The sequence below is a fragment of the Mesoplodon bidens genome (assembly GCF_964165515.1).
Source record: "Mesoplodon bidens genome assembly, chromosome: 15".
In the NCBI taxonomy this organism is placed as follows: Eukaryota; Metazoa; Chordata; class Mammalia; order Artiodactyla; family Ziphiidae; genus Mesoplodon; species Mesoplodon bidens.
In genome coordinates, this window is record NC_138171.1 from 23,382,116 (window position 1) to 23,401,916 (window position 19,801).

At 53.3% G+C, this 19,801-nt stretch overlaps 1 protein-coding gene across 22 annotated transcripts in view; it reads right to left on the reverse strand.

Moving 5' to 3' along the window:
• The window catches only part of EPB41L1 (erythrocyte membrane protein band 4.1 like 1), a 142,745-nt gene that overhangs the window by 22,727 nt on the left and 100,217 nt on the right, over positions 1-19,801 (reverse strand). For 6 of the 22 annotated variants that reach the window (XM_081255771.1, XM_081255772.1, XM_081255770.1 and 3 more), the window contains 8 exons: positions 18,070-18,157; positions 17,379-17,531; positions 16,031-16,128; positions 15,586-15,761; positions 12,535-12,683; positions 11,622-11,657; positions 9,058-9,240; positions 396-2,399 (listed from right to left, as the gene is read on the reverse strand). In XM_081255771.1, coding sequence (XP_081111897.1) covers positions 396-2,399; positions 9,058-9,240; positions 11,622-11,657; positions 12,535-12,683; positions 15,586-15,761; positions 16,031-16,128; positions 17,379-17,531; positions 18,070-18,157 — 2,887 coding nt within the window. The remainder of the gene's footprint in view (positions 1-395; positions 2,400-9,057; positions 9,241-11,621; positions 11,658-12,534; positions 12,684-15,585; positions 15,762-16,030; positions 16,129-17,378; positions 17,532-18,069; positions 18,158-19,801) is intronic. The other 16 variants (XM_081255765.1, XM_081255759.1, XM_081255766.1 and 13 more) reach the window with 6 other exon arrangements.

The window sequence follows — 19,801 nt, forward strand, 5'->3', positions numbered from 1 at the left end:
GGCAGGAGCACCAGGGAAGGGAAAGGATGAAGGAAGATCGTTGGACAAGCCAAGCAAAACGGTAGGAACCCAGCAGGTGGGGGCAGCAAGGCAAAGCAAATGTGTAGTTTGCTGGAGGCGGTGCCACTTTCTCCACCGGCGCTGTGTGACCCTCCGGGCACCAGGTCACACCAAAAGCCGAGGGTCTGCGTGGCTACGCTAACATGGGCCAAGCAGATGAACCCGTCATTCTGCCTGGGCTACGCTCAGGCCCGTTTAGGGAAAAGAACTCATAGGGATGGACAAGCAGCCTCTGGTGGCAGTAATGACGAGGGGCCACAGAAACATGCTTTTAAAGAGCTACGCGGCATGCGGTCAGCTCCCGGGCTGGGGGCAGCATGGGGGCGGGGGCTCACGTGGCCAGTTCCCCCAGTAGCTTCCTCCAGTGTAGTTTCGCAGCCTGGACTGGGGGACACGAGCTCGACGTCCATGCATCCTTCCCGGGGGGATGGGGTAGAAATGCCCTCCCAGAAGTGTCTGGTAGCTGGCGGCATCATGGAGGAATGTGTGGCTTTGGGGGCAGCAAAGTCCCCTGGGGGCTGAAACTGAGCAAATCCCAGGTCTAAACGCCTACTCCGCTGTTGCTCGACCTGGCCCACAGAAGCCTCCAAAGACAACTCGTTTGCAAAGGCCCTGGTTTCACCCTGACTCGCCCAGCGAGTTTCAGCTCCGTGGGTCTCAAAGATACGAATCTTGTTGGCCACAGAGGTCTTGCTAATATCTTCCAGGGAGCCCTCTTGACCCCCAGCCTGGAAAGAGGTCATCTCCTTTTGCTTCCCTGAAGGGAACAGCAACCCCTGGGCTTCTTCAGGGACAAGTCTGGGCTTCCTGCTGGCGATGGGAGGGGCCCTGCGCTCACCTCCGTCTGGGGTCACAGCCAGCCCTACTCGGTCCTTGGGCTCCGGGCTCTCTTTAGGAGGATGGGCATGTCTGAGAAATATGGAGGACTGTTCTCCAAAGCGGTCCCTGAGCTGCACAGGCTCCCCCGACCCATAAGGGGCTGGGCTTGAAGAAGCTTCCTCTGGAGATGTCTGAGCCGCAAAGGGACGGGGCGAGGTTGGGAGGGGGGTGATCACCTCCATCTGAAGAAACGCTGGGGCCTTGCTGTCCTCTTTCACAGGTTCTCCTGTTTGGGTGTGAAATGGTCCCCTCTCTCTGGGCAGGAAGTTGCCTCTGTCCGGCTTGGCTGGCTTCCTGACACCGCTAGGAGGGACGGCCCACGGAAGGACACAGGCCTGGCGGTCTGGACGCACGCCCCCTCCTCTGTGAGGTGAGTGGTTCCATTCTCCTGGGGGACTTTTCTCAGCCTTTCCCATCAAATCTCCACTCTGGGGGGTCTCTTCCTCTGCAGTTACTGAGGATGCTGGGTGGGTAGACTCTCCTTCCACCTCCCACCGGGCTTCGTCCCAGTCCTCAGCAAACATCAGCCCTGGAGAAGGTCCCTTTCCAAGCTGCTTGACAAAGACCGCCAGGTCATCTGGTCCTTGGTTCCTGGGGAGCCCCGCCCCTCCCTCTGAGGAAGCTGAGTGGGCTTCACCCTCGTGGTGCTTGTTTCTGCCGACAGCGGCGGCAGAGCCCCATGGGCCTGAGGAGTCCAGCTCCGAGCTCTCCGTGAGGTCCTCCGAGAGCTTCCGCCTGGTCTCGCAGCCAGGTGGGGCATCTACGTGCTCTTCTCTCTCCTCCAGGGCCGGACGGAGGACTTGGTCTTCAGACTCTTTCTCGCCATAGTTTAAATAGAAGCTTCTCTCTGCAAAGGAAGTGTCGGTTTCATCGCTCGAGTCGGCTCTGGCTTCTGTGTAGGCTGGGTCCAGCAGAAACGACCGGAGTCCTCCCGTGTCGGAGGCTGGAGAGGGGACGTCAACCTCTGCAGGGCCAGTGGCCGGGGCGGCGGGTCTTCCGCAAGCCTGGAACTCCTCCCACTTCCGCCTTAGCTCCGCCGGGCCCTCCAGCTGACCCCTGGAGGCCCACTGCTTCCTGATGGTTGCCTCCCCAGGGTCCACCCTGAACCAGGAGCCCTCTGGGAGCGTTCCTGCCAGCGTGCAGCCTGCAGCCAGAGGAGCCCCTCCTGGGCCTTCCCTGACCCAGGGGCGCTCCTCCCACACTGACTCAAAGCCTTCAGGGCTCGTGATCATTCTTCCTTGTCGCTGGGTGTTTGCTCCTTTGGCTCCCACCTTTTCTTCTGTGGCCATTTCGAAGGTGAACTTGTCCACCAGGACGTCTACCTTGGAGAGTCTGCCGTCAGCAAGCGTGTCTGCGATGCCTGCCTCCCTTTCTTCCCGCTGTGTGGTGGTCACTTTTAGGAGACCGAGTTCTTCTGGCCTAATGTACTCTCTTTCTATAAATACCCAATGCTCTGAACCCTGCGTTTTAATTGGAGCAAGAAGAGTTAACATGAAATATCAGGCACCTGAAGAATGGGTTCACTTTTTCCCTCTGCAAGAAGGGACCAAGGTCAACCTGCCCCCTTGGTCAAGGTCAACTGGCTGGGGAGAGGCAGGCATGACAGTGCTGGTCAGCCTCATCAAGGCTACTCTCCCCATCAAGGCACCCAACAAATTATCTACTGATGCCCTCAACCACCACCCTAACTGGGTAAAATGGGATGCGGTCTCATACCCTCCCCGTGGTAACCATCGGGGAATGGAAATCCACAAATGGTCCAGGACTCTTCCTCTTTTAATAATAAAGCTGCCAGCGTCAGAGGGGAAAGTAGCTTACATCACATGGAATCTTTGAAGGCTAGAGCCAAAAGAACTCCTAAGACTTCCTGCAGTCCAGTCTCCTAATTGTGCATATGGGTAAACTGAGGCCAAGAGAAGGTCAGTGACTTTTTCAAGGTCACAGTTAGTCGAGTCAGGAAGAGAATGCCTGAGAGCCTTGCTGACTTACAGCCAATGGAATATGGGTCCCAACTGCGATCTAATGTCTAGTTGTCGGGGAGGCACTGAGTTAAGTTTCACAGGCCACACCCACAGCCTGAAATCGGACCTTCCTGCAAGAGCTAATTGGAAGGAAAGAGATTAGACCAAAATATACCAAACGGCCAGCTCTAGAGGTTAGTGCCAGTCACTACAATGGCTGAAACAGCTTGAACTTTGTGGAGTTCATTCCCAAAGAAACAAATACCAAGGCCTATTCTTGGAGAATTCTAACAAAATCCGCAGAAAGAGTGGCAGAGGACTAACCAGAACATATCACCGAAGGAAGAGATCTAAAGATCCAAGCATCATCACTGGTCCAAAGCACTGAGTACAGCAGTGTCAACCAGCAACACAACAGCCCTCTGCCTCCCCTGGAATGTTTCAAGCAACACTTAGGAGGGAAGGATGGACTTCGAGAATTGTTAAAAAAGCAAGAAGGCCAGGACTTCCCTGATGGTCCAGTGGTTAGGACCCGGTGCTTTCACTGCCAGGGGCCCGAGTTTGACCCCTGGTTGGGGAACTAAGATCCTGCAAGCCGCGAGGTGCGAACAACAACAACAAAGAAGCAAGAAGGCCAATGGGATTTAAATCTTCTTGCAACCACAGAACACTTTCTTCACACAAAATCTTCATGGCAATCCAATATGTAACACAGATACAGGGCCTCCCCACCCCCCGTGGAAGTTGGAGGCCTGGGCTGCCCTAGTGCCCCGAAGTGCCTCCCTCCTTTGAAACCACTGCTCTGACCCAAGTCCCTCATGGCACAGATGTGGAAACTGAGGGCTGGGGAAAGTAAGCACCGTGCCCAAGGTCAGAGAGTGAGCCAGTGGCAAAGGCAGGCCTAAAACCCGGTCTCTGATTCTGTGTCCTGTGAAAAGCTCCACAGTAAGAAGTGCCGAAAAGTGCTCCTGACTACAGCGGGGGGCAGGTTCCCATGCACTTGGGCTCCAATTCAGGCTATGACTTGGTGAGGAGTTTGTCAGATCCCAGAAGACCTGAAGGATTCTGAAGAATCAAGGGCGCATTATAAGCCCTCTGACCTCCCCCACCCCTCCCCCTGCTCCATTTTAGCAAAATCTCCATGACTGTCAGGGAATCAAACCTCTTTAAGAGAATCTTGCTAACAGGAAAGAGAGAGAAAAGGAAGGGGGGAGGCCCAGACAAAACCTGCGTGGGTTTCTGAGATTCTACTTCAGGTTGGTAAGCTTTCAGGACAACAACACTTGAACCATCCCAGAGGGAAGAGTTTTGAGAGCCTACAAAGCCTCCTTTCTCTTCTACTTGGGAAGCAGGCGCCTTTAGCTGCTCCCATTTCAGCTTGTACTGACATCATCAGCCTGGCAAGGATGGCCAAAGATGGTCCATGAGACCCCTTGTGGAACATTCCTGCCCCACGTCTAACTAGAAACTTGTTTCTAGCAACCAGAAGCTTAGAAACTAGGTTGAGTGGGGTGGGAGCTGGCACAGAACGGAAAGTTTCTGCAGAAAGAGAAAGGGAAACGTACTTATATTTAGTTACTATGTGCCAGGCAGTGTCAGCCCTTTGGAGAAGTTATTAAATTTAATCCAAATGGCGACCTGTGAAGCAGGTCCTGTTACCCTCATTTCAGAAGGGGAAACTGAGGCTCCCAGAGGGAAGAAGAGGCTCTGCATCTAACAAGTAAAAATCCTGAAGAGAGAAAAAGTCTGAACAAAGAGAGGAAAGCTTTGGCTCTCTGACCCAATTCACAGGATAAATGATGTCAGGGAAGCCGCCGGGCCATTCTTTCCACTGAGCCAGGGGACCTTCACTGCCTGTTCAGAGCACCCCCTGCTGTCAGCTGGAGCCACTGCAGCAAAACTGGCCATGAAACGGGAGCTGGGAGCTGGAGTGGGGCCAGTTCTGTTCCCACACAAGCTGACAGGAAGAAAATCTCCAGCCAGGATTCTGCTGACCCTGGGCTGTTCAGGGTCCACCTGGAGCTCTGGGTCACATTTTGGGCCCTGCTCTTTACAGGAGACCCCCCAGAGGAAGGGGTCCAGGACAAGGAGCCCTCTAGAAACCACGGGAGAAGCTGCGGAAGAAAGTGGGAGTTGGGGGGCCAGGGGGGACGCTGAATTCTGAAGGGCCTTCCTGGAGGAGGATGCAGAGTGGAACTACAGGCGCCAGGGGGCACAGCGAGGCCCACAGGCAGGTGACTCAGAAGGGCAGGTTATAATTCAATATGGAAACTTCCCAACAGATGACTGAAGAAGACAAAATGGACTGATGTTGAGAACAGGGAGAGCCCCCTTGTGGAAGAGGCTGGACGGACAATTTTCAGGGATGCTGGTGAAGGGCGCATGTTGCCCTCCCAACCCAGCAACACCCCAAGTTAGGGCACCTGTGCTTGGCCCTACGCGAATCTCTGTGCTCCAAGGCATCACTGCTTCCCTAACCTTGGGATGCCGTTGACTCCTGTCCAACTTCTCTCAAGAGTGCTCCTAGTTTTGTTTTTATTTTTACATTTAGGAAAAATTCAGAGTAGAACTGTGATTTATGTTTTACCACTTACGTAGCTGACTCACGGCTCCCTTACAGTTCCAGGACATTTCTAGCGGCTACGAAATTTTTCTCTGGGAATAGAGAATGGTATATGCCCTCATACACGCTATGCCAACAGAGGAGGGTTGGTTATCAGAGAGAAGGAAGTTTCACCCAGATGGTCAATCGGTCCCTTCCAATCCCGACGGTCTATGAAGTCCCAGCAAAGAGGGAGGATGCAGCCTCCTGCTCCTGGGCCTGGATTCCACCCGGCACCCACGCAGGGGCACAGGAAGTTCCGAGGACCCTCAGCCTACTGCCATCCTGGGCAGAGAAGCAATGCTCTCCTCATTTAGAATGCTTGCCTGACCGACATCTGTACAACCCCAAGGATGCTCCCTGGTGAAAGACGCCCACTTTTGCCTGCCTGGGGACCCTGACAGACCCAAACTCCAAGGGGAGTTTAGAGAATGGAAGCAGGGGATGGAGGGGCTAATTAGTCACTGATAGACCTTACTCAGGCTTCTGAATACAGACAAGACCTCAGAGCAGAGGTACTTAGGTGCCATGATCCCTGATCCCAAGCTTAGCAGTCAGAACCTGCCTCCAGGTCACCTGCCTCAGGGGGACCTGAGAGGTCATTTCTACCTGCCCTTTTTAAGCCAAAGGCGACTCAGACCATTCTGTCTTCCTTGAATGGTTTCAGTCCTATCCTTCCTGAGAAACCATGGATGAGGGACAGGCTGGCCCATTATGGACCCCTGGGACAGGGGACGCTCACTTGTCACAGCACGGGGCCAACATGAGCTACCCACTGCTCCCACCTGCAGGGCAGAGTCTGGCCCACCCCCTCAGCCCAGAGAAAGGGTTTTCTTAAGATTATTAGGGTGGTTCTGGGTGGGTGGGGAGGTGACGACAGTAACCTCAGGAGATGCTGCGAGGCTTTTCTGAGTGAACACTTCCAAGCCTGTGGCCGTCCCAGGCTCAGGTGCCAAGTCCTGCTGAGAGGTGTCCTGGGTCCTCTGGGACTGCAGGGGAGGCCCAGGGCCAGAGGAGAGGGGAAGAGGGAGGAAGGGAAGGAGAGACAGAGAGGGAGAGACAGAAAGCAGGAGAGAGACACACACACAGAGTCCGTGAATAGCCCAGCTTTGTAAATCCCGCATCCTTAGGTCAGGAAGGAGCCACGCCATGAGAGCCCATATTTGGATCAGGGATTCCAGTTACCATCAGCAGTGGCCCCAGGACTGTCCAGCACTTTCCAGTTTATAAAGTGCTTTTATATCCATTATTTCACTCGACCTTCCCCACAACACTGTGGAGTGGCAATTTTGGTCCCCTTTTAGATGGACTGACAAGGCAGTGAGGCTACCGAGAGGTGATGTCACTCACCCAAGGACCCAGTCCAGTCCTTGGCGACAGCTCCTCTCATCTCCCAAATCTTCAAGAGCCTCTAAATGCCAGTGGGACCTGTAAGCCAGTTAAAAGGTCCATCGCTCCAAGGTGAGCTCCTGGACCAGACTTCTCTCCAGCAATGGACTACACTTCTTGCGGGGAGGCAGTCGGGGGATGGGAGGTGGAACAGACTCCACCTTTTTTTTTTTTTTTTTTTTTGCGGTATGTGGGCCTCTCACTGTTGTGGCCTCTCCCGTTGTGGAGCACAGGCTCCGGACGCACAGGCTCAGCGGCCATGGCCCACGGGCCCAGCCGCTCCGCGGCATGTGGGATCTTCCCGGACCGGGGCACGAACCCGCGTCCCCTGCATTGGCAGGCGGACTCTCAACCACTGCACCACCAGGGAAGCCCGACTCCACCTTTTAATGAGACGCATCTTCTGGCAGTTCCAGCTATCACCAGCAGGTGGGGCACCCCCATGCCAGGCTGCTCAGAGCATCTCAGCTCCCCGGAGGCCAGCCCTCCAGTGCCCAGCCTTCCTTTCTCTGCTGGAGTCTGACCCCTTTGGAAGCCTCTACATCCACCTCACCGACTTCAGGACTGACTAGAGGCCACTCTGGTCAAGTGTCTCTCAGGTCAGGAGGACGGGGGTGTGTAACTGGATCACTAGACCAGCCCCATATGGCCCCATCCAGGGTCTTCAGTGTCTTGACTGTGCCAGCGGTGACCACAGAAGCCCTCAGTGGGTGAAGAGATTTGCCCTCCTTCCATGGCACCAGCCGTAGAGGCCCCCACAGCATCCCTGACGTTGTGAATCACCAGCCAAGGAGCTACCACAGCAGCCTCGCTAGACAAGGCCCTGTTACCCGGCATGTTGTGGCCACGAGAGTGCTGATTCAATCAAAGGCTCACTTATTAGATCACAGCTGCATCACCAATTTTCAAAGCTCTAAAGGGCAGCACAGGCACAATTGACTCTCTCCTGGTCTTCATATGATTTGGTCTTGCTCCCAGGCAGCTGTGATTTAATAGCAAATACAGTGGCCTGGGGCATAAGAAAATCAGATTCTGGCCCCTCTTCTATCAGCTATGACACTGATCAAGTCCTTCCCTCTCCTGAGCTTCTGTGCCCATGTGTAAAATGATGACCTTGAACCAACTGGGTTCCGAGGGTCCTTCCCACTTTAAAAAGGATTCTGATTTGAAATTAACCTTTTGTGTGAGAGTCCCAAGGCTCTCCCAATGAAACAATAAGTAACTCACATTGAGCATCTATGTCCTCTGCTGGCCCCTCCATGCTTTATCTCACTGGATGCTCACAATAGTCCTGGGAACTAGGTGCTTTTATTATCTCTACCTAACGGAGGCTCAGAAGGGTTAAGTAACAAGCCCAGAGTCATCCAGCTAGCAGGCAGCAGGGCCAGAATTCAAACCCAGGCACTGTAAGTCTAGACCTCAGAAGGGTTTAAGACCAGTAAGCAGCATCACTGGAGAGAAAACGCCTAATATAAACGGGGGTAAAGAGTGCCAAGATTTAGCAGTGCTAAAAATACCAGCTTGGGGTTATAAATACAGGAATTCTCAAGATCCTATCTTTCTCTTTTTCAATGAGAAAACACCCCATGCTTTCCGCTCTGAAAGACAGGTCATGTGGGATCTTTTTCTGGAGCACCAGGAACAGCGCTGACTTTCCTAGATGATCTGTTCCTTTCTGGTGGGCTCTGAGGATCTTCCTAGGAAGGAACACTCCCACCATCTGTGTTTTCACAATAGGCACAAAAGGGTCCGGTTACTGGACAGAACTACAGGATTCTTAAAATTTAGTGTGTGTGAGAACCACCTGGGGCACTTGTTTCAAATACGGATGCCAGGGCTCTACCTCCAAATACTCTGATTCAGTAGGTCCGAGTTAGGGCCCCAGAACCTGCATTTCTAACCAGCACCCCTTCCCCATTACACTCTGGCTGATGGAAGGGAAATACACCATGCTGCAGTGAGTCTTTTGAGTTTTTCAAGGTGGTCCCTGGGGCCCAGGATTTCAAGAGTGAGTGCATTTGTCTTCGTCGGCTTAACCTGCTGCCCTATCTCCATCACCACCTTACGTAGCAACGGGGTGTGGAGGGGGAGGGTAAGTCAGTACATAGCAACCTTCCCCAGCGTCTTTACCCAAGGTCCCAGTTGAGGGGTTCGGGTGAGACCTACCTCGTTGACCTTCTCAGGGGTGCCCTTGGGGGAGGGGGAGGCGGGAGAGGAGGGCAGCCTGCGTTCCCGCTCCCAGTCTCGATCCCGGTGGATCAGTTTGCTGTTGGGTTCCTTCAAGGTCCTCTTGAGCTCGTTGATGCTGGCCTGGTGCTTCAGCAAGACATCCTCTGGCTTGTCTAAGAACTGGGGTGCACAGAGAGGACAGTCAGGTATCAGAGGAACAGCTCCAAGAAGAGGATGCAAGGCATGGTGAAAATGGTAATGGTCCCCATCACCGCCCTACATCAGCAAGGTGATTCCCCTCCATGGCCCTGTGTTACCCTCAGAGCGTCCCATAAGCCAAGCAGGGCAGGGATGATTAGCCCCAACAGGTACACAAACTACTCAAGATTAAAGAGAAGAGCAAAAAGCACTTAAGGCTAAGAAGAGGAGACTTCTGGCCACATACCATCTTTTCTTCTCCCCTGCCTGGCTCCTGGCCTTGGAACACCTAAGTCAACCCAAATCCCACAGGTCTGGGTAAGTCCCCTTTAGTTTCACAAGGCGCAGAGGTGACTTCCCTCTGGTTACAACCAAAGCACAGTGAGAAATCACCAATCTTGTTCACTAGGCTGCTCTGGCCCACTCCTTGGCCTCCTGGATCCTGGTCCCTACCTCTGGCCACGACTTGGACCACTGTGCTTATTAGCAGGATCCTCAGTCTAGGCCCCTCCTAGCCCAACGTGTGTCACTGCTCAGGCCCTGTAGGGCCCTTCTAAATCCAAGGATGTCCAGAGAAATGTGCCCTGCTTCCATACCAGGGGCCAGGAAGAGATGATGTTTAGCGTTCTCTGCTGTGAGCCACTACCTTCCCCAACCACCCAGGATCTTCCAGATTCCTTGTGGGTACCAACTCCTCAAGGGCAGACAGGGTGAGATACAGCCAGACAGAGAAACTAGGGCTCTGTGGGGTGTTCAGGAAGATTAGAATTAGAGACCAGGAAGAAGGGAGGTAAGTCCCAAGGCTGGGCACAAGAACCGAGCCAGGTACAGCTGGAGTCATAGGAGTGTCCCTATTAAATTGCCAAGTCGGAGCTCTGTGCGGTACAGAGGTACTCTTGCCCTTAGGTCAAGGGAGGACCAGCCTTTGCTCAGGAGCCAGCAGTAGTCTGCCTACTTCTGGAGGCAGGGCAGGTGTGCTGGCAGCCCAAGGACTCTTATCTGCAAAGCTGTTTGAGGACTCAGGACAAGAAATAGACAACCTCAGCTTATTATAAAGTCAGATCAGTGATTCTGGAACAACTACTTGGAAGGCAAGCTTGCCCTTGGACAAGGCTAGAGTTCCCCTGGGCTTATCTCTGGCATCCAAGGATCCAATATGATTGACTCCTAAGTTAACTAAGGAAGGAAACCGATGCCACTGAGGCTCTGCTTTCCCTCTAGACATCTGTCTGTACCTCCTGCATCCCTTCCTGAGCAGGGCTGTCTCAGGACAACGTCTGTCTGAGAAATCAAACCTGATAGAGGGTGCACAGGTGGGTGGGTTTGGGCCGCCATGGACCTAAGACGCGGCTGGTGACCTTCCTTCTTGAACCTGCCGCACTGGTCCTGTGAGCATGTGGTGTTCCCCAAGGCTGAAGGGAGCAGTGGATCCTTGAAAGATAAGGGCCTGGGGGAAACCTAGTCCAAATGCCTTGCTGTGCAGATGGGGGACTGGGGCCTGAGGGGACTTTACCAAGACCCTCAAAGAGTCAGTGGCAGAGCTGTGGCTGAAACCCAAGAGCCAGGCCTTTCTGACGCCCCAGCCTCTGGCCTTTCCCTCAGCAGCCCAAGAACAGACCCACTTCTCCTGCAGTTAAGTATCAAAGGAAGAGTTGGACACTATGTGAAAGGGAAGGAGAAGTGATTAGCACAGGATGAGGGTGTTGAGAGAAGCAGCAAATGGGAGGAGGAGGCTTTCCTGGCAGAGCTGGAGCAGCAGGGGCCCCGCCCGTGGGAAGTGCACCTGGGGCTGAGAAGACAGATGTGCTCTGAGGCCCCTCCCTCCCCACACCCCCCACTCCCACATCTGGTTGCCCATAGATACAAAAAGAAGCTTGGTGGTGGGGGGGGACACAGGGGACACAGATGTGGAGGCATGACAAGACAGTGGTACAGGAAGGAGAAGAGTCAAAAGAAGGCTTTGGGGCGGGAGTGGGGGGGGATGGGGGTGGAGATGAGCTCAGTGAAAGCACAGAATGGCCTGGAAGAACTGGGGGACACAGTGGGGGATGGTCAGTGGGTGGGAAGCAAGCACAGCGTGGTCTGGAGAGGCGGAGCATGAAGATGGGAAAGGGAGGGAGAGGTGGGGAAGGAGGGAAACATGGGTGGTTGGTTGGGGGGGCTGGAGTCTCTCGATGAGCTTAAGATGGGGAGGGGGTGATGCAGGGTGGGGTTGGGTGAGGGAGGAGGAGGGCCGGGAGCAGAGGAGAAGCTGAAGTTGAGGTGGTGCTGGGATATGAGCCTGGGATGGACGGTGGGGTGATGACAAATGAGCTGGGGGTGGGTGAATGGCTGGGTGGGTGGGGACAGGCCCCATGCAGTACCTCCTGCTTGTGTCTCGGCGTGGTTTCCTGCTCCGGCTAGCGGGACGTGGGAGGAGGAAAAGGAACCAGCAGGGTCAGTAGAGCAAATGGATTAGAGATACCGCGACTGGCCTGGTCCAGCAGGTAGCCCAGAGCACTCTGGGAAGCTGGGTGGGCCACCAGCAGGGCAGTGAGGTCGTCAGAAGGTACGGGGCGTGAAGCAGGGAGCCCAGGAAGGCGAAGAAGGGGGCGGGAGGCCTGGAGGCAAAGTGGCCCATCACACTCGGCAGATGGGACGTGGGGCTCTGGAGAGTCATGCTTCTTGCTGTCAGTGTGTGTTCAGGGGCTTGTGCTCCCAAGGTGGGGGTGTATGATGGAAACCCACCACACCCGTGTATGCACATGCCCGTGTGCGTGTGCACGTTGTCTGCACGTCTGGGTGCATAACCCTGTGGGCGAGGGGGTACACATCTGTGAGTGAACACCTGCGAGTCTGAGGCCACGCGGGCCTGTGCGAGCGTGCAGCACAGGTTGGTGGGAAATGGGGGCGGGTGGCAGGAACTTGAACCTCACCCTTGTGGCCTGCAGGGACACCCTATCGTGGGTGAACGGGGGCTGTGCAGATCCAGATCACAGGCAAAAGGGCAAATTAGAAGTGAGCAAGAGGAGGCCAGAGTCCACCAGGGAACAGAGTGCCCCTCCAGGAAAGCAGGGCAAAAGGAGCGGAAGGGTACAGGGTGGGCAGCATGCCCCACCCCCACCTGGGGATTCCAGGTATTGAGCACGGCCCAAGAGCAAGGCCCTGTCTGTGGTGCGCTGCACAGCAAGGGTGCCAGGCCACCGCTGGGGGCACCTGAAGGCCAAGGCTGAGCCTAGACCCAGGATCAGCCTCCTGACCCCCAGGTCAGAGGGTGCGAGAAAGCCGGGCTCGTACCTTTAACTCCTTGATCTTGGTGGGGGTCCTGACCTCTCCCTCCTCAGCCTCTGACCGCCGCCCCCCAGACTCGCCATCCTCCTCCCGCTTGTCACTGTCGGGTCCTGCATCATGGTTCTCGCTGACAGAGGCTGGGCGAGAGAACTCTGCTGAAGTGGGCAGAGACGGCCAGAGGGCCACGTGAGTCACCTCCCGGGCACAGGGACCAGGAGCCAACCCACCGCCCGACCAACCACGCCTGGCACAGAGCAGACACCTCCACAGCTTCAACATGCTGCAGCTAAGGAGCCAATGCCCAGAGAAGTGGCGTGGCCTTCCCCAGGTCACTCAGGTGGTGAGAGCCAGAGCCACCTCCAGCGCCAGGCCCTCCCCTGACTTCTACAGCACTCGGGCCTGGGTTCAAATCTCAAATCCATCTCTTCTTGGCTGTGTGATCTTGGGTAAGTTATACAACGTCTCTGGGCCTCAGTTTCCTCATCTACAAACAGTACCTAATTCAGACGACTGGGAGGAGGAACAGAGATGCTAATGTGTCTCAGAGAAGCAGTGGCTGGCTCAGAGTGAGCCAATTCCATCAGTGTTGGCTCACAAATGTTGCTGTTTTGGTTGTGGTGGTCATAGCAGATACTCGCTTGACCGTTATTTAACAATACACAGATACTGTGAGATTAGCTTTTATTAGTGAAAGTTAAAGTCCTGAGGTTTGCACATGATTTACCTTCTTTTTAAATTAGGGAGAAATCAAGGGGATCCCTGCAATAACATCTTTCTCACTCACTGGCATTCCAAAGTCCTTTTCTGAACAGGAAAGAGAGGGATGGAATTACAGACTTTACATCAGACACTGGGCAAAACCCAGACTATGCCCAGGGCTTGTGTCTCAGTGGAAAAAATGGCTGGAAAATACTGCATTAAAATCATCAGAGCACAGATTATCCTCAGGATTGGCATAGATTTTTTTTAAGAATAATTATCCCTTTTATTCATATATATCACTTGACAAACTGCCCATGTATGCACATTATTTCATTAGATCCACATAATACTCTGTGTTGATGGCTAGGATGGGAATTACTATCCCCATTTTACAGAGGATAAATGGAGACCTCAAAAGGAGAAAGGTCCCACTGGTAACCTTTCAGTGAATCAGGACAAGGACCCAGGCCTCCTGGCTTAGCGTCCGGGCTTCCTAGATAATGAACTTCACCAGTTCTGGGCCAATCTTTGCTGCCCGGAACAATCTGGGTTTCATTCAGCCCCCAGCATGGTAATGGGAGCTGCAGGGGCGGACAGAAGGAAAGCACAGCCCTCCTTTCCCTTTGCTTAAATCTCAGCTCTCAGCCCTGTACCTACTCAAGGAGAACAGGGAGCTTCCTGAGCCCCACATGGACCCTTGCAAAACTGCACGTCCTCCGAACACGGCCAGGGAGTCCTGGGGCGGGACTCACCTCCATACTACTGGAAACGTATCAGACTCTCCTGCTCACCTGGCAAACTCCTAAGCATCCTTCAAGACTCTAGCCCAGTTGTCACCCTCTCTCCACAGGGCTGCTCTGTATTTTGTACACACTTCTGCCACCAGCTGAATCACGTTGAATGCTGACAAACCTACTATTCTGTGAGCTCCTCAAAGGAAAGGGCCACACTTATACTAAAAACGGTACCCAGGACCTAACACAAGGCCTGGCACACATCTAACACTAAGAAAATATTTGTTGCCTTGCCTGGAGGCCAGCCCCAATATGTTCTGGGAGCATCTGCTGGTCCTCCACCAAAGTCCCCATCTCCTACCTTCAAGCTGCCCCCTACAAACCTAAAAGCAATAATAATTTGTTAGTGGTCCTACAATTTATTAAGGTCTTACTATGTGCCATGAACTGTTTTGGGTGTGGTAGAGGTATTACTTGTTTAGTTCTCCCTATAACACAATGAAGTAGGTATTATTCATTTTGCAGAAGAAGAAATAGGCCCAGGGGAGTTAAGCTGCTCAAGGCCTCCCATCCTTTCATTCAAATATTTATGGACCACCTCCTGCATCCATGGAGCAACTGGTGAGTGTCAAGGCTGAGACCTAACTCTGCCTAACTCCCAATGCCCCATGTGGCTTCTGACCCTCTCCTATAAACCCGTGAGCCTATCCTGGGAGAGTTCTGGCCCTAAAGGGTGCTGATTTAGTAGGATTAGGTAAAGGCCTGGGACTTCTCATGTTTACAAGCTCACAGCTGGTTCTGATGCCACATTTTGAGAAGCCCTGGTCTGCTTGATACAGGGCAATGTATGGCCAATTCTCATTAATAGTCAGGGCACCTATCAACTCAAGAGAAATGGGGGCAGTGGAGACTGCCATGCAGTTAAATGTCCATCAGCCCAGAGCCCAGTGGAACCAAAAAAATGATTGGAAACAACTCCTTCGCCTCCAGTAAGGCATCACCAGCTCCACAGTGCAGTTACAATATATCATTCCAAAATGGTGACAAGGGCTTCCCTGGTGGCGCAGTGGTTGAGAGTCCGCCTGCCGATGCAGGGGACACGGGTTCATGCCCCGGTCTGGGAAGATCCCACATGCCGCGGAGCGGCTGGGCTCGTGAGCTATGGTCGCTGAGCCTGCGCGTCCGGAGCCTGTGCTCCGCAACGGGAGAGGCCACAACAGTGAGAGGCCCGCGTACCGCAAAAAAAATTTTAAAAATAAATAAGATAAATAAATAAATAAATAAATAAAATAACCAAAATGGTGACAAGCTGTGAACTGCTAAGCTTCTTGGGACGGGGGCCCAGAAAACCATATGGCTGAACCTGGGACCCCAAAAGGCCACAACTCAGGGAAGTTGTGAGAAGCCCAGAGTGTCAGTGTCACATTCCAGCAGAAGTGGTACCGTAGGCTAGACTAATCCACTGAGAGTCCCCAGATGCAGCAGTGCTCTGGGGCCACCATGCCTGGTGCAAATCAACTGTGATGTGTTCACCGCCTCCACTGCTCATTCTACAGGACCCGGCATGCTCCCACCCCCCTCTACACACCACTCTCCCCACCACCTCCAGCGTGGGGCATACCTCCGTCAAGGCTGCGGGACATGGTGTACCGTTTGCTGGAGGAACGCTCAAAGAAGGGCGCAGGCCGGTCGATGAGGGCGCTGGCCTGGCGGGTCTGTGCCTGGGTCCTCCCGCTATACCGAAATTTGGAGCCCATCACCAGGAAGCCCTTGGGTGGGGGCTCAGGGGACACCAGCCTGCAGGGGAGGGATGGAGGCAAGGAGAGAGGATCAGACGCGCAACGCCAGGCCCAAGGCTGGACCACAGCTGGCCTTCCGTCCCACTGTCCCACCACCTACGACAACTCTAAGTGGTCCAGAAGGTGAGAGACTTGGGGAAAGAGGAGGAGGAGGGCTTTCCTAGAGTCCCTACTAGCTTCCTCCTCCTGACAAAACACAGCCGTCACCCGCATCCACTCACAGCCTCGGCCTCAGCCCCTGTTACCACACCCCAGGGGCAGGCTCACCGGAAGAACGTATGGTGCTCAATGCAGACCTTCCACAGTCTCTTGGCCGACCGGTGATTTGGGAGCTTAAAGCCAATCGTGCTCTCAAACTGCTCATACTGCAAAACCAGGGAGGCGGGGTCAGAAGCAAGGCCTGGGCCCACTCTCACCACCAGTCCATCCTTTCTGACCCTCTTTCTCAGGCCTGTATGACTCTGGCCTGTGCGTTCATTTATTCATTCATTTAATCAATCAGCTGGATTAAGCCCTTACTCAGTGACAGGTCCAGAGCTAAGCAACAGAGACACCAGGGTGACCAAGACAGAAGATTCTTGGTTGGGGGGGTGGGGGGTGATGATACATGGGTAAACAAGCTCATCTCAGATACTCATAAGGGCACAAAGGAATGGATAGAGATGTGTGATGTGACAAGGAATGCCTGCGCAGGCGCGGGGGGCAGGGGTCGGGTGCTACTTTAGAAAGGGTGATCAGGGAACGCCCTCTACACAGGTGATCTCTGTGCAGAGAACTGGAGGATGGGAAAGGAACAAAAGCTATGTGAGAAGGCGGGGCAGAGGATTTCAGGTGGAGGGAACATCAAATGCAAAGGGCTCGGAAGGAAAGAGTTTCCTTATTCAAGGATCCCAGAGAAGGGTGAAGGGGCTGGAGTGCCCGTGGGCACGGGGCAGCGGGGCAGAGGCAGGTGGCCAGACAGAGTTAGGACTTGAGTCCAAGAAAGGAGAGCTCTCAGAAGGTTCAAGTGAGGAGTGGGAGTGGGGTGGGTTTGACATGAACTGATGCAAGGGACTTTTAAGCTCTCTCCAGCAGCTAGGAGGAAAATGGCCTGGAGTGGCAGTGGAGGCCGGGAGACCAGTGAGAAGGACAGTGTAGGGATGGAGGGGAGAGACGGTGACTGGTGCAGTGGACCGAGGGACAGAAGCAGACGGGCTCGCATTTATTCTAGAGGTAGAACCGAGTGGACTTTGTGATGGGCAGGATGTGGAGGGTGGGCATATTCATGTTTGCATGTGTGTGTAGTCGTGTGTCTGTGTGTATCTTCGTCTGAGTACCACATGTAAGCAAATCAAGGACATGGACATACATTCCCTGATCGGTATAACCTGAATATATGTGGTTTTCTTTATGCGTATACTCCCGTGTGTGTGTGTGTGTGTGTGTGTGTGTGCAGGCACATACCTAAAGTGCAAAGTCTATGTAGAGAGCTCCAGCAAAAGAGGACTGTCTCCCTACCCAGCACCCAGCACCTCCATCCATGTATCCTGGGTAGGAAAAGACCCAGGCCCAGCTGCCACGGACCCCTCCATTTTAGTTGATCCTGGTGAAGAAGGGATTCCCAAGGCAGGCTCACCTCCCCAGGCCGGATCTTGATGTAGAAGTTACTCCTCTTGTAGGAGATCTTGAGAATCTTGGGCCAGGCGAAGCGGTTGATCCTCAGCCGGTCCCGGTAGATGAGCAGGCCATTGGCACAGACTCCTAACATGATGTCGATGCCCTCAGAGTCCTGTGTGAGAAGGGACTATGGAATGACCCCGAAACCCCATTCTGAGCTCTGCTTGTAATGAGCCCTCAGGAGCAGGGTTTGAGCATCCATGCTGGAGCCCCACTGACCAATCCCTCACAGGGCCATTTGTTCATTCATTTTGTCCTTTATTCACCCACTCACTGGTTCAATCATTTTCTCTATCAATGACTCAATCATTCATTCACCCAACAAACAGTTAGGGGTACCTATGCATACTAGGTCATATGCTATATGCTCAGGATACAGAAATAAGTTAAGGCCTATGTCTTTCCCTCATGAAGCTCCCCATCTAGCGGTGGCACAGACAGATTCATAAATAAATATAATACAAGGAGAAAATAATAAGGGTCATGGGGAAATAAAGGGTTATGGAACATCAAGTTATGAGAAATGAGAAGAGAAAAGGCTTCAGGTTGGAGGTAACACAGAGTCTGGCACACCAAGCCCTCCAGAAGGCCCTGGGAGTTCCTCAGAAGCACCCCCCAGAACCTAGGGGAACCCTGGCACCCAGCAATACCTTGGCATGGTGCAGGTCTACTCCGTACATAGAAAGCTTCTTGGCGTTCTCTAGGAAGTGGATTTCTGCTTCTCCTGGGGTCATGCCCCTAAGGGAAAGAAAGTGATCACTGGTGGCTGATGGAAGGACCAAGGCCTGAGTCCTGCCAGCCGAAGAGGACCGCGATCAGAACCTGTGATTCCAGGAAGGCAAGCCTTCCGGAGCAGGAGTGTGGCTGGGCCTCCCCGGTCCCTCACCTCTGCTCTCAGCCCCCGCTTCAGTCCACTGAACTCTCATCTCCTGCCAAAGCTCAGGTCCAACCTTATTTTCTCCAGGAAGCGTTCAAGGCCTCAGCCGGGAGTCCGGATTTTTGCCTCATTCTGCCACTGGATTAAATGGGAGCCATAAATTCTGTTTCTTCACAACAGTGAAACCACTGTGGGTGACATTGCTTATCATTATCACCCAGGGGCTCCTAAATTATTACCCACAAAGGCTATTTTTTGCAGAATCTTGTATCAGAAACGACTTAATCGCCCTTGAGGAAAGGAGGAATCTCCTTTCTGAAAAGAGGAGTTATGTAATTCATCAAGTTCCTTCTCGGCTTTGGCGGCCAGGAAACTGTACACTCTCACAGCATTTACTGAGTAACATTTATTGAGTACTACATGCTGGTTACTGTTCCAAGCACTTTACATGTATTAATTCATTTGAATCCTCATAAAGCACTATAAGGTAGATACCACTATTCCCACTTTATAGATGAGGAAACTATGGCACAGAGAGGTTGAATAACTTGCCTAAGGGCACACAGCTATTACGTAGCAAAGTCAGGATTTGAATCCAGACAATGTGGCTCCATGGTTCATGTTCCCAGCCACTTCGCTCACATCTGTCTCATAGCCTCAGTTTCCTGTGCTCTGTCTACCTCGGGGAGCTTTTGTGCAGGATACCTGGACACTGGAAGTCAATCTGCTTTAAGTGAAAAGAGCTGTTACAGCTGAAGGGACGGCCGTTAGGATTTCTCCAGCCCATATTGATCTGAACTTCCCTCTCTGAATTATTAGGACTCTTGCGAATCCCTAACACACCTTGCTGCCTACAACAGGGAGGACGAAGAGCCCAGGCAGACACTGCTAACCAGCTGCACGGTTTCAGTATCCTGCTCAACACAACACAACAGCAGCTGTTACTAGCCAATCAGAGTTGGTGTGCAAGTCTCTGAGAGACACATTTGCCACCCAGACCTCGTGTCCCATCACACCCCAGCAGGCTTTCTTCCCCACGTACATGATTCCTCCTCCACCTCTGGACCTGGCCCTCTCTCCAGATGGCCTCTCTCCCCAGGACGCAACCCTCCTCATTCCCTCCATCCTTATTAGCAATGTGATAATATCACCATACCCCCTCCCACATGCATAGCACTTTACAGTTTACAATGCACTTCCATGTCATTTATCACATTGGGTTCCCCTGGCAAGCCTGGACTTAGAATCCAAAGTACTTCCAGCTTAAAAGGATCATTTAGTTCCAAGGGTCTCCCCAGGGAGCAGGTATCACCCTCACGGCAGGGAGTTGGAAATGGGGGATGCATTTTGGTTGTTACAATGACTGTTACAATGATGCATTTTGGTTGTTACAATGTTATGGGCATTTAATGCCTGGGGCCCAGGGATGCCAAACATCCTGCACAGTGAATTCTCCTGCCCTGAATACCAGTAGTTGAGAAACACTGATAACCTAAGTCCTTACA